The 13,893-nt window shown below is 43.7% G+C and overlaps 2 protein-coding genes across 2 annotated transcripts; both read left to right on the top strand.

Moving 5' to 3' along the window:
- The first annotated feature begins 255 nt into the window (after nt 1-255).
- On the top strand, nt 256-10,395 carry LOC124008014 (odorant receptor 131-2-like). Its single transcript, XM_046318929.1, has 2 exons — nt 256-1,105; nt 10,360-10,395. The coding sequence occupies exons 1-2, from the start codon at nt 299-301 to the stop codon at nt 10,393-10,395; spliced, it is 843 nt and encodes a 280-aa protein (XP_046174885.1). The 5' UTR covers nt 256-298.
- Nucleotides 10,359-11,406, top strand: LOC124007688 (odorant receptor 131-2-like). The gene has a single exon (XM_046318376.1). It carries the CDS (start codon nt 10,449-10,451, stop codon nt 11,397-11,399), a length of 951 nt encoding a protein of 316 aa, XP_046174332.1. The 5' UTR covers nt 10,359-10,448; the 3' UTR covers nt 11,400-11,406.
- Nucleotides 11,407-13,893: the final 2,487 nt, after the last annotated feature.

The raw sequence follows: 13,893 nt of genomic DNA, 5'->3' as shown, positions 1-13,893 counted from the left end.
CAAGGCTTCTTATTGTGTAATTTAAGGGAAAGATACTAATATATATTTTTTTTAAATGTTACTTTTACCAGATGAGAACAGTTACACTTGTTTACAATGACAACCAAAAATGTTGGCTTACTGTAGACAAAATTGTTTTGACTGCAATTTGTTTGAAATGTGCTCCAATTTCTCCATTAAGAAAATGAACTCTACAGCCAGCCTGTTGGACATGAACTTCACATCCCAGATGTCAGTTGGAGGTGGTGGCTATCCTAAAGACAGCTTTAGCACCGCCTTGACCAAGAACATTGTGGCCATGCTGGTGTGGCTGGCCCTAAGTTTTATCAACGTAAGTATGGTCCACACTTTCCTCAAGCATAACTTTTTCTATGAGGACCCGCGCTACATCATGTTCATCTATATGGTCATAAATGACGCCCTCCAGCTCACCCTGGTAACGGCACTGTACGTAGTCAGCTACATTTTCCTCAAGATAAATGCTTCCGTGTGCTGCCTGCTGGTGATGACTGCCGTTTTGACCACACGCTCAACCCCTCTCATATTAGCCGGTATGGCCGTGGAGCGCTACCTGTCTATCTGTTTCCCCTTACACTACGGGCACACATGCACGGTGTCACGCACCATTGCCCTCATCGTGGTCATCCTGTTCTTAACGGTGGCCGTGCCTCTCACTGACCTCCTGGTCACACTCATCAAAGAGCCCCTGGGCTTCTTTCGCACCTCCATCTTCTGCGATCACTCCCTCATCTTCCGGGACCGCTCCATCTACTACAAGAACGCTGTGTTTGACAGCATCTATTTTTCCTTTGTGACGCTCACGCTGCTTTACACTTATTGTAAGATCATGCTAACGGCACATGCTGCCTCCACAGACCTGGTGTCCATAAAGAGGGCAAGGAATACAGTGCTACTCCACGGGGTGCAGCTGCTGCTGTGCATACTGGCTTTTGTAGTCCCCTCTCTGCAAGCAGCCCTCATCGCTCTCTTCCCACAGTTTGTCCTGGAAATCCGTTACATCTTTTTCCTGCTGGTCTACATCATCCCACGATTCCTCAGCCCCATGATCTACGGTTTCAGGGACGAGAAGTTCCGCAAATACTGGGCAAGGTACCTGACGTGTCGTAGGAACAATATATCTAGATTGTGGCCAGCTATGAAAGTGAATCTCAATTTCAGGTGATAGGAACATTTTGCTTTAATTCTGGGAAAAAAGATTGAATATTAAGTATTGCATGTAGTGATGGGTGAAAAATGTGGGCGTCCTTGTCAGTGACATTGTAGTCGGAAGTTTACATACACTTAGGTGGGAGTCATTAAAACACATTTTTCAACCACTCCACACATTTCTTGTTAACAAACTATAGTTTTGGCAAGTTGGTTAGGACATCTACTTTGTGCATGACACAAGTCATTTTTCAAACAATTGTTTACAGAGAGATTATGTAACTTATAATTCACTGTATCAGAATTCCAGTGGGTCAGAAGTTTACATACACTAAGTTGACTGTGCCTTTAAACAGTTTGGAAAATTCCAGAAAATTATATCATTACTTTAGAAGCTTCTGATAGGCTAATTGATATCATTTGAGTCAATTGGAGGGGTACCTGTGGATGTATTTCAAGGTCTACCTTCAAACTCATTGCCTCTTTGCTTGACATCATGGGAAAGTCAGCCAAGACCTGAGAAAACAATTGTAGACCTCCACAAGTCTGGTTCATCCTTGGGAGCAATTTCCAAACACCTGAAGGTACCACGTTCATCTGTACAAACAATAGTACGCAAGTATAAACACCATGGAACCACGCAGTCATCATACCGCTCAGGAAGGAGTCGCGTTCTGTCTCCTAGAGCAAAGGACCTTGTGAAGATCTTGCGAAGATGCTGGAGGAAACAGGTACAAAAGTATCTATAGCTATATCTATCCAGCTATCTATAGCTATATCTATTCAGTAAACCGAGTCCTATATCGACATAACCTGAAAGGCCGCTCAGCAAGGAAGCTCCAAAACCACCATGAAAAAAAGACAGACTATGGTTTACAAATGCACATGGGGACAAAGATCACACTTTTTGGAGAAATGTACCCTGGTCTGATGAAACAAAAATGGAACTGTTTGGCCATAATGACCATCGCTATGTTTGGAAGAAAAAGGGGGAGGCTTGCAAGCCAAAGAACACCATCCCAACCATGAAGCATGGAGGTGGCAGCATCATGTTGTGGGGGTGATTTGCTGCAGGAGGGCCTGGTGCACTTCACAAAATAGATGGCATCACGAGGGTGGAAAATTATGGATATTTTGAATAAACATCACAAGACATCAGTCAGGAAGATAAACCTTGGTCGCAAATGGGTCTTCCAAATGGACAATGACCCCAAGCATAATTCCAGTGGTGGCTAAATGGCTTAAGGACAACAAAGTCAAGGTATTGGAATGGCCATCACAAAGCCCTGACCTCAATCCTATAGAAAATTTGTGGGCAGAACTGAAAAAGTGTGTGCGAGCAAGGAGGCCTATAAACCTGACTCAGCTACACCAGCTCTGTCAGGAGGAATGGGCCAAAATTCACCCAACTTGTTGTGGAAATCTTTGGGAAGACTACCCGAAACCCTTGACCCAAGTTAAACGATTTAAAGGTAATGCTACCAAATACTAATTGAGTGTATGTAAACTTGTGACCTACTGAGAATGTGATGAAAGGAATAAAATATTAAATAAATCATTCTCTCTACTATTATTCTGACATTTCACATTCTTAAAATAAAGTGGTGATCCTAACTGACTTAAGACAGGGAATTTTTACCAGGATTAAATGTGGCTACGGTGTATGTAAACTTCCTACTTCAACTGTATATGCGCCACTTGACAACACTGAATATTACGTCATAAATTGTCATTATGTTTTTATACTGTAACACAATGCTGTTTGCTGGAAAAACATGTTCAATAACTCAATGACTCATTCCTACAGGGTGTAAATAAAATAGGAAGTGTGTGTGTGTGTGTGTGTGTGTGTGTGTGTGTGTGTGTGTGTGTGTGTGTGTGTGTGTGTGTGTGTGTGTGTGTGTGTGTGTGTGTGTGTGTGTGTGTGTGTGTAACCACTCAAATTCATAGACGGACCTATAGGCCCAACAAAATCGGCATGATAACCGGAAGGAGTAAAAGGCATATTAAGAGACATTTCCTTGCATTCCAGTGGACATATCAACTACCCCTGGATTCTTGAGAATGTTACATTCATCCCCTGAGACTAATAACAGGGCTGCCCAACCCCGGTTCCTGGAGAGCTACCTTTTTGTAGATTTTCGCTTCGACCCAAATCTAGCACACCTAATTCTAATAATTTAGTTGGTTGATAAACTGAATAGAACAGGTTTGGGCAGCCCTGGTGTGGTACAACTGTGTTACCCTACCATAACCTAAAATGTAAGTTTACTACAACATTCATTATGTTTTCATGCCATTGAGACTTTATTAATAAACCATGTAAAGCTTTGAAATATAATGCTAATCATTTACCATTGTTTGTACAGATACAGTTAATCAAATTTGGTTCAATACCATGGAACATTGTTACAGAACAATGTAATGTCATTCATCCATAAAGAAACAAAACCACTGTATTCCTTCCTAGTGACAACAAGCCACTATTAAAGGCAGCTTACTGTGTTCAGGGCTGCAGGTCTTTTTGTTTCTTCATGTTGTTTACTAACAACCAGGACCTACTTATTTATGTGATGCCTGTATAACAAATTAAATTAAAGATTAAATCACACAAGCATTCATATTTTTTTAAAGGGTCAGATAATTACATCACTCTATTACTGCTAAGTAATTAACCTGTTTTTATCATCCCCTTTCCAGTCTTTAGGGTTTGCCTTTTGGTGTAGGATATCATACATAAAGTAACTCTGTATATAAAGTAGCACTCTGTCTTATCTGTGTTATTCCAGGACAGTGAAAGAAAAGAGTGATGTGATTTGATGACAATGCTAAAAAAGTATTAGAAAGATAAGATATAAACTCTGCACCGATGCTTAATGCCAAATTATTAAGGATTAAAAGGAAAGTTCACTAAAATTTCAAATTGTATGACACTTTCCTGCCCTGTATTTAAACTATTGAAATGATGAACAACAGCCGAGTGGATCACTTAAATTACTCTTTCATCAAAAACTTCATAACATCTGCCCTGTAGGCATAATCATCAACTACATTAATGTAACTTTCGTGTGTACTTTCTTCAAAAGTCATATCTTCTACAGGGTTCCTGGGGTAGATTCTATACATTCTCTGATTGGGGAGCAAAATGAATGAACAAACTGTTTCGATTCTGTAAGGGTTTTCTGGTGAAAGAGAAGCGGACCAAAAAGCAGCATGGTGGTTATTCATGTTCTTTAATATATAAAGAAACTACACATGAGATAACTAACAAAAACAACAAACGTGAGAAAACCTAAAACAGTCCTATCTGGTGCAATCACAGAGACAGAAACAATCACCCACAAACAGTGAAACCCAGGCTACCTAAGTATGATTCTCAATCAGAGACAACTAATGACACCTGCCTCTGATTGAGAACCATACTAGGCCCGAAACATAGAAATTCCCAAAACCTAGAAAAACAAACATAGACTGCCCACCCAACTCACGCCCTGATCATACTAACTAAATACAAAACACAGGAAATAAAGGTCAGAACGTGACAGTACCCCCCCCCCCCAAAGGTGCGGACTCCGGCCGCAAAACCTTGACCTATAGGGGAGGGTCTGGGTGGGCGTCTGTCCGCGGTGGCGGTTCTGGCGCGGGACGCGGACCCCACTTCACCATTGTCTTAGTCCGCCTTATTGTCCGCCTCCGTGGCTTTCTCACCATGGCAACCCCTCTCAATGACCCCACTGGACAGAGGGGCAGGGGCTCTGGCGCCTCTGGGCTGAGGGGCTCTGGCGCCTCTGGGCTGAGGGGCTCTGGCGCCTCTGGGCTGAGGGGCTCCGGCAGCGGCGCCTGACAGGCGGGAGGCTCCGGCAGCGGCGCCGGACAGGCGGGACGCTCCGGCAGCGGCGCCGGACAGGCGGGAGCACCTGCAGGGAGGAGACAGAGAGACAGCCTGGTGCGTGGAGCTGCCACAGGAGGCAGTGGCGCCGGACAGGCGGGACGCTCCGGCAGCGGCGCCGGACAGGCGGGACGCTCCGGCAGCAGCCCTGGACAGGCGGGACGCTCCGGCAGCGGCGCCGGACAGGCGGGACGCTCCGGCAGCGGCGCCGGACATGCGGGACGCTCCGGCAGCGTTGCCGGACATGCGGGACGCTCCGGCAGGGAGGAGACAGAGAGACAGCCTGGTGCGTGGAGCTGCCACAGGAGGCAGCGGCGCCGGACAGGCGGGACGCTCCGGCAGCGGCGTCGGACAGGCGGGACGCTCCGGCAGCGGCGCCGGACAGGCGGGAGCACCTGCAGGGAGGAGACAGAGAGACAGCCTGGTGCATGGTGCCTCCACTGGTGGTACCGGGCTGGGGACACACACCTCAGGGCGAATGCCTTGCATACTAAGCCAAATCAATTGCTCTCTCTTCGCACTCCCCCAATTCTATTAACGCCTCCTCGAGTGTCTCCTCATCTCCCATCTGTTCACTCTCCTCCACTCTGTCCAATAACTCCTCGACCCTCTCAGACTCAGCCCTTAGCTTCGCCGACAGCTCGGATAACATCCATGGCTCCTTTCGGTAAACAGGGGGAGTTGGCTCAGGTCTGGCTCCTGACTCTGCCACACTCTCCCTATGCCTCCCCCCAAGAAAATTTTGGGGGTGCGTCTCGGGCTTCCAGCCGCTCTGCCGTGCTAGCTCCTCATAATGCCGCCTCTCTGCCTTCGCTGCCTCCAGCTCGGCTTTGGGGGCAGCAATATTCCCCTGGCTCTGCCCAGGGTCCTTTCCCGTCAAGGATCTCCTCCCAAGTCCATTTCTCCAAATAGTGCAGCCTCTCCCACTGCTGCTGCTGCTGCTCCTGCTGCTGCTGCTGCTGCCTCTGTTGCTGCTCCTGCTGCTGTTGCTGCTGCCTCTGTTGCTGCTCCTGCTGCTGCCTTTGCTGCTGCTGCTCCTGCTGCTCCTGCCTCTGTTGCTTCTCCTGCTGTTGCTGCTGCCTCTGTTGCTTCTCCTGCTGTTGCTGCTGCCTCTGTTGCTGCTGCTGCCTCTGTTGCTTCTCCTGCTGCTGCTGCTGCTGCCTCTGTTGCTTCTCCTGCTGCTGCTGCTGCTGCCTCTGTTGCTTCTCCTGCTGCTGCTGCTGCTGCCTCTGTTGCTTCTCCTGCTGCTGCTGCTGCTGCCTCTGTTGCTTCTCCTGCTGCTGCTGCTGCTGCCTCTGTTGCTTCTCCTGCTGCTGCTGCTGCTGCCTCTGTTGCTTCTCCTGCTGCTGCTGCTGCTGCCTCTGTTGCTTCTCCTGCTGCTGCTGCTGCTGCCTCTGTTGCTTCTCCTGCTGCTGCTGCTGCTGCCTCTGTTGCTTCTCTCCTGCTGCTTCTCCTGCTGCTGCTGCCTCTGTTGCTTCTCCTGCTGCTGCTGCTGCTGCCTCTGTTGCTTCTCCTGCTGCTGCTGCTGCTGCCTCTGTTGCTTCTCCTGCTGCTGCTGCTGCTGCCTCTGTTGCTTCTCCTGCTGCTGCTGCTGCTGCCTCTGTTGCTTCTCCTGCTGCTGCTGCTGCTGCCTCTGTTGCTTCTCCTGCTGCTGCTGCTGCTGCCTCTGTTGCTTCTCCTGCTGCTGCTGCTGCTGCCTCTGTTGCTTCTCCTGCTGCTGCTGCTGCTGCCTCTGTTGCTTCTCCTGCTGCTGCTGCTGCTGCCTCTGTTGCTTCTCCTGCTGCTGCTGCTGCTGCCTCTGTTGCTTCTCCTGCTGCTGCTGCTGCTGCCTCTGTTGCTTCTCCTGCTGCTGCTGCTGCTGCCTCTGTTGCTTCTCCTGCTGCTGCTGCTGCTGCCTCTGTTGCTTCTCCTGCTGCTGCTGTTGCTGCCTCTGTTGCTTCTCCTGCTGCTGCTGTTGCCTCTGTTGCTTCTCCTGCTGCTGCTGTTGCCTCTGTTGCTTCTCCTGCTGCTGCTGTTGCCTCTGTTGCTTCTCCTGCTGCTGCTGTTGCCTCTGTTGCTTCTCCTGCTGCTGCTGTTGCCTCTGTTGCTTCTCCTGCTGCTGCTGTTGCCTCTGTTTACCACGCCGCTTGGTCCTTGGTTGGTGGGTGATTCTGTAAGGGTTTTCTGGTGAAAGAGAAGCAGACCAAAAAGCAGCATGGTGGTTATTCATGTTCTTTAATATATAAAGAAACTACACATGAGATAACTAACAAAAACAACAAACGTGAGAAAACCTAAAACAGTCCTATCTGGTGCAATCACAGAGACAGAAACAATCACCCACAAACACAGAGTGAAACCCAGGCTACCTAAGTATGATTCTCAATCAGAGACAACTAATGACACCTGCCTCTGATTGAGAACATTGAGACATAGAAATTCCCAAAACCTAGAAAAACAAACATAGACTGCCCACCCAACTCACGCCCTGATCATACTAACTAAATACAAAACACAGGAAATAAAGGTCAGAACGTGACAGATTCCCAATGTCCACCAAAAAGTGCCGTTCAAAAAGAGCTGTTTGTTCGGATACGACCCATCACTACCCTACAGTATTAATCTTGTTAGAAATTTACAGTAGGGAGATGGCAGGGGGATGAATTTCTTGTTCAGTACGTGTGGTTGAACCTCAGGTATTTACTTTCCCATTTCTGTTATCCTTTCCTTGTATGGTTCCCCAACCACATGGAAAGTTTGCCCACTAATTGAGCAAGCAATTTCAACTATTTTGTACTAATGGGTATAACAGGAAAAGGGGATACCCAGTCAGTTGTACAACTGAAATATGTCTTCTGCATTTAAGCAAACCCCTCTGAATCAGAAGGCTGCCTTAAACAACCTCCACATCTTCAGCACCCAGGGAACAGAGGGTTAACTGCCTTGCTCAGGAGCAGAACAACAGAGGTTTACCTTGTCAACTCAGGGATACGATCCAGCAACCTTTCGGTTACTGGCACAACGCTCTAACCACTAGGCTACCTCACTGCACATTAGGAAATACAACTTTAAACTGTATGTGCTCAATGAGTATATTAATGGGTATATTTTCATTCCACTGCACAACCTCCCACACACTTAAATCTGTCTTTTGCACCAAACATGATGGAACAATACCTCTAGACACAATTTCCTAAAGAGTATTTCATTTTTATGTAACACTTTACAACAATGTTTCATACGGCATTCTAATAGTGTTTATTGTGCTTTATGAGTGCTGTTAGATGCATTATAATGGATTATGCATAGCTCATAAGGCATTATAAATGCGATTATAATGCATTATGTAAAGGGTACTCATCGGAAGTGTTACCAATATTTCAAATAAGTTTAATACTATCATGCCAAGTCTTCTAAGCTGTCTATCCTCATTCATCCCGGTCATCTACAAGACACTGCTAGGTAAAGTCCCGCCTTATCTCTGCTCGCTGGTCACCATAGCTGCACCCACCCGTAGCACGCGCTCCAGCAGGTATATCTCACTTGTCACCCCTAATGCCAATTCCTCCTTTGGCCACCTCTCCTTCCAGTTCTCTGCTGCCAATGACTGGAACTAACTACAAAAATCTCTGAAACTGGAAACACTTATCTCCCTCACTAGCTTTAACCTCTTGCTCCTACCCGACACGCAGGCGTCCCATCTAGACATCTGGAAATGCAAAAAAAAAATCACTTTTTGTATCCAAATCCGGCTTTAAACTTCTTCACAACAGTATCTCGGACCTGCCTGGTGTGTTCCGTGTTCTTCATGATGCTCTCTGCGCTTTTAACGGACCTCTGAGACTATCACAGTGCAGGTGCATTTATACGGAGACTTGATTACACACAGGTGGATTGTATTTATCATCATTAGTCATTTAGGTCAACATTGGATCATTCAGATATCCTCACTGAACTTCTGGAGAGAGTTTGCTGCACTGAAAGTAAAGGGGCTGAATAGTTTTACACGCCCAATTTTTCAGATTTTGATTTGTTAAAAAAGTTTGAAATATGCAATAAATGTCGTTCCACTTCATGATTGTGTCCCACTTGTTGTTGATTCTTCACAAAAAAATACAGTTTTATATCTTATCTTTATAAGACTGAAATGTGGCAAAAGTTCGCAAAGTTCAAGGGGGCCGAATACTTTCGCAAGGCACTGTAAATTCAATTCCCCAGCCCTATCCCTCAGTTTACCAAACAAATGGGCGGATTGGGCTGTTGAAAAGACCGGCTTTGGCTGTAATGATCATGCACCATCCCCTCCCGCTCTACTGACTCCTCACTCCCCAATCGATTACATCATCTCACTTAGATGTGTCAAAATGCATCTATATAAACCAGTAGCTTCGCCTCACAAATTTACTGGCTAGTCAGACAGGCATTGTGTGGTAAGTTTTACAGCCTTTCTCATCGTGTGGACGCTGATTACAGATGGAGACTAGGGATTTGAAAATTTAACTTGCAACTCTCCGAAACAACATAGGCCCATAGGCCAACGGATTACTTCTTAACAATTTTAAATGGAATTATCATGAATCATTCCAATTGATGAAATATGAGATGACAGCAATGACAATAATTATAATTTCTTAGTGAGTACATTAGATTAATGTGTGTTGTGCAGGTTTTAGTTGTAACATAATCATTAATGTGACTAACCAGGTTTCCATCCAACTTTTTTATTCGAGTAAAGTCTGCTAAAATTTCAAGACAGGCCTGATGGAAACATCAAATTTGTCGGTAAACTTTTCAAATGTCGACAAAACAAAATCAGTTAGATAAAGTGGGATCTTTTTGTGTCTGTAAAATAAATTATGTGAGAAATTGCAATGGAAATGCCTTTATGAGCAAATACTGATATAATTACCATCATATCAAAGTAAACTTAGAGTCACGAGATATAGTGTGGTACTTCCACTACCACGGGGGAAAGAACGCAGTTTATTAGGCTTTATTGATGGAAATCTGTCACCAACTGGATGGAAACCTAGCTACTGACAAGAATATTACAACAACTTTTCTCCTATTAGTGTTACAATGACTTGATGACAAGCAGAAACTCAAAATGACATGTACACTATAATTCCGCACTAATACCATACTTTAAGCTATCTAGGTGTGTTAATTTGTAGTCATAGCCAGCTCAGTCCCAAGAAAAACAGTAAGGCTCATTGTTACCTTTTTCATTGTACACTATATCAAGTTTAAGCTATCCCTGTAATCATATCTCTGCTTATGGGGATTGTCTGAAACTCTGAATAATATTTGTTTTTCTTTGTCAGGTACTGTCTAAGTACTTCTTGATAGTCAACGAGTAATGAACTTCACCAAAGGACAAAATCAATTCAACATTGCTTTCATGAACAACTGAATGATGAACAACAGCAGAGCAATGGATAACTTCAATGACGCTTTCATTAAAAACTTCACAACAATTGCCCTGGGTGTAATCATCAACTACATCAATGGAACCTTTGTGTATATTTTCTTCAAGAGTCATATCTTCTACAGTGACCCGAGGTATATTCTATACATTCACCTGGTGATCAACGACATGATTATGCTGTCTTTTGCAGTGATGCTACAGGTTATAACATATGCACTTCCATATGGCCTGAATATGTTTGTTTGCTGTATGATGCTTGTAATCACAAGCACAACCAACAGAAACAGTCCATTGAACTTAGCAGGCATGGCCATAGAGCGTTACATTGCTGTCTGTAAGCCCCTGCATCATATTCAGATCTGTACAGTGCGTAGGACCTACATCCTCATCTGCCTCATCTGGAGTGTGGCAGTCATCCCTGCACTCAGTAACATCATCATTGTGCTAGCTACTAAACCATTCACAATTTTTTCCACAGGCGTTCTATGTTATAACAATGCTGTTTATGGTTCTCCATATCATGAGGCTACATCCACGGCGGTCCATATTGTTAACCTGTCATTTGTATTTCTGACATTGTTCGTTACTTATTTTAAGGTCCTTTTTGCTGCAAAAGCTGCCATAACAGACCCAGCGTCGGCTCGAAAGGCTCGTAACACAATATTGTTACATGGGGTTCAGCTTCTGTTCTGCATGCTGGGGTATATCACGCCCCTAACCAATATGATTCTCTTGTCTCTCTTCCCAAATAAGCGAACAACCATTCTGTTCTCAAATTTCCTTTTCACCAATGTTTTGCCACGTCTCTTAAGCCCAGTGATTTACGGTTTAAGAGATCAGAAATTTGCCAAGTATATGAGAGTTTACTATTCATGCAAACAATATGATATCCAAATAAAGCCCACTGAAGTTCAAGTGAATTCAAAAAAGCGGTAGGGTAAATTGTAACCTGTTCATAATCATAGAATTTGCATCAGAATGGGCTGGATGTGTCAACTGTGTATAAAAAATAAAAATATAATCTAATTATAATTCTGTGCTTGCACCTTGGTCTTTGTGAGCACTAATTACTAACTAGTCTCCTCTGTTATTATCTGTTACATACTCAATATTGTAGCGACCTTAGCCCAACACCTAGCGACCTCATCAAGGGGTTTGGATCGCGGAAGGTGTTGGGTTGACAGTTGCTGGACCTGAGTTTGAGTCCCAGTTGGGGCTACCACCTGAATTCGCTACAATATTGAAATGACATTGGTAGAACACCTTGCAATCTCTCAAGAAGTTTGAGCATCTTGGTGTAATCTGACAACCCTTTGAATTCACGAATTCACGAATGCCCAGAGTGCACTCTGAGTGTACTCTGGCATTCCAGATTGAATTTACGAACACACCCCTAGAGCGTTAGTGACTGTAACTGTGCTGCTGGCAATAGTTGAATTACCTTTTTTGCAGACATTTACTGACACCGGTCATATTCAGCGGGTGTTGCTCGTTTGTAAATTCATCAGTTATTCTGCGCTCTGACACACTCAGACCAGAGTGCTCTGAAATCGGAGTAGATAACCAGAGTGAACACACCTAATATCTTGGAAATTTAGCCTGATGTTAAAAACTCATTCTTATATTCAGCACAGTACAATGTCTGGAGTTTCATATTCATGTGGAACATGATACAGTATAGAGTTCATGTATACAGAAAACACTTGTTGCTACATTGCAATTACTTTAGAAATCAGAGCACACTCAAATGACTAGCCGGGTCTTAAGATGCTCTTGTTTGATAATAATTCTGGGAACATAACTATCTTCACATATATTGCATTGTACAGATTGTACCTGCAGTATAAATACCATATTTAGGCAGGTAAGGCTGTTGGACACCAGATGGTGGTATTGTCAAAAGAAAAGCAACAGTGCCAAATTCCATTGCACAAGGGCCACTATACAGTATGCAGCATGTCCAGTTTCCTGGACCCAGATACATTTTACTCATGAAATAAAAACATGGTCAATAGAAAACCTCCACTAACTGTGCTTTTCAGCCCAGGAATAGGCTAAATCTGGGTCCAGATAACTATACCTATAGTATAGTATAGCATAGTATAGTATAGTATAGTAATACAACTTATTTACAAGCACTTCGTTACACCCGCAATAACATCTGCTAAACACGTGTATGTGAACAATGTATTTGATTTGAATTGATTTTTAATTAAGTTGCTCTTATACCTGTCCGGTAAGGGTGTAATCACTTTAGTAACAACATAGTAATAGCATATTGTTATATAGTACTTTATTAATTGCATTTTAATTGGATCAATATTTACAAATGAGTGTGTGTGTAAATGGAACACATGTTTAAAGCATGCACACAGATCTGCTGACACTGTGGCCCTCAAGGACAGGGGTGTGTTTGACACCCCTCTATGCTGTGCTATTGTCAGTTACATTCCATTATCAAGACATAGTAGTGTTGCTATTAAATGTTGATAATATACAAATGACTCATAGTAAGGATTACTGGATTGCTGCATTGTCAGCGTCAAGACATTCCCCACTGGGCAGTGGGCACGGACATAAATTCAACATCTATTCCACGTTGGTTCAACATAATTTTTTGAAATTATGTGGAAACAACGTTGATTCAACCAGTGTGTGCCTAGTCTTACCACAGCATGTTGGCAAGAACATTGCATTAGATAACCTACTAATTACCAACAAATAGAATTCTTGTTTATGGTCACTGGGCTTGTAATAGACGATAAAATCTTTCACACAATTTAGCTTGAATTATTATAGCAATTTCGAATAATTACGTATATTCCTTGATGATATAAATAGGCCTATAATGTTGTACCTTATCATTACCCAAACAATCATTTGAAATGGTTTAAAAAAGTAATATCGCTCAACTTGCTCTCATGGAAAATCACTCATTGAGAACTAAAGATGTATTAAATCAAGTATAGGGCATACTTGCATGTGAAAATGAAATGTATAAACATTTGTTGTACATGTTGGGGGTCCACTTTTTGATGGTAGACTATGCACACATTAATAAATATAGCTTTAATGTTCTAAAGAAATGTGTTTAAATCTTGAAGATTGTTATTTAGAATTGTATGTTCACAAAAATGGAATTTGATAACATTCAATACAAACAATATTCAAAGTTTGAGTGATAAGTGCAGCAGGACCAAATACAATTATAGAAATAGACTATTCTAGTTGTGCATGACATCATAATCAGCAGGAGCAAACATGTTTGCACTTCCATACCTCAAGACAGGCGCGAGGAGGCTGATGTATCCTTGGAGAGAGATGTGCGGTTACTTCGTGAGATAAGATCCACACAGAAAGTACCGTGAAATGCAGATGTGCGATGATGGTATGCAATCACAAGCGTAAGAGAAGATGAGATACAGTACGA

This window comes from Oncorhynchus gorbuscha, linkage group LG21 (genome assembly GCF_021184085.1).
Source record: "Oncorhynchus gorbuscha isolate QuinsamMale2020 ecotype Even-year linkage group LG21, OgorEven_v1.0, whole genome shotgun sequence".
Taxonomy (NCBI): Eukaryota; Metazoa; Chordata; class Actinopteri; order Salmoniformes; family Salmonidae; genus Oncorhynchus; species Oncorhynchus gorbuscha.
This window is presented reverse-complemented; position numbering and strand designations above follow the sequence as displayed.

Coding starts and splice junctions, on each gene's coding strand:
- LOC124008014 (XM_046318929.1), top strand. CDS start 299: ATGCTGGTGTGGCTGGCCCTAAGTTTTATCAACGTAAGTATGGTCCAC. Junction 1,106..10,359: donor AGAAGTTCCGCAAATACTGG/GCAAGGTACCTG, acceptor TTTCTTTGTCAG/GTACTGTCTAAGTACTTCTT.
- LOC124007688 (XM_046318376.1), top strand. CDS start 10,449: ATGATGAACAACAGCAGAGCAATGGATAACTTCAATGACGCTTTCATT.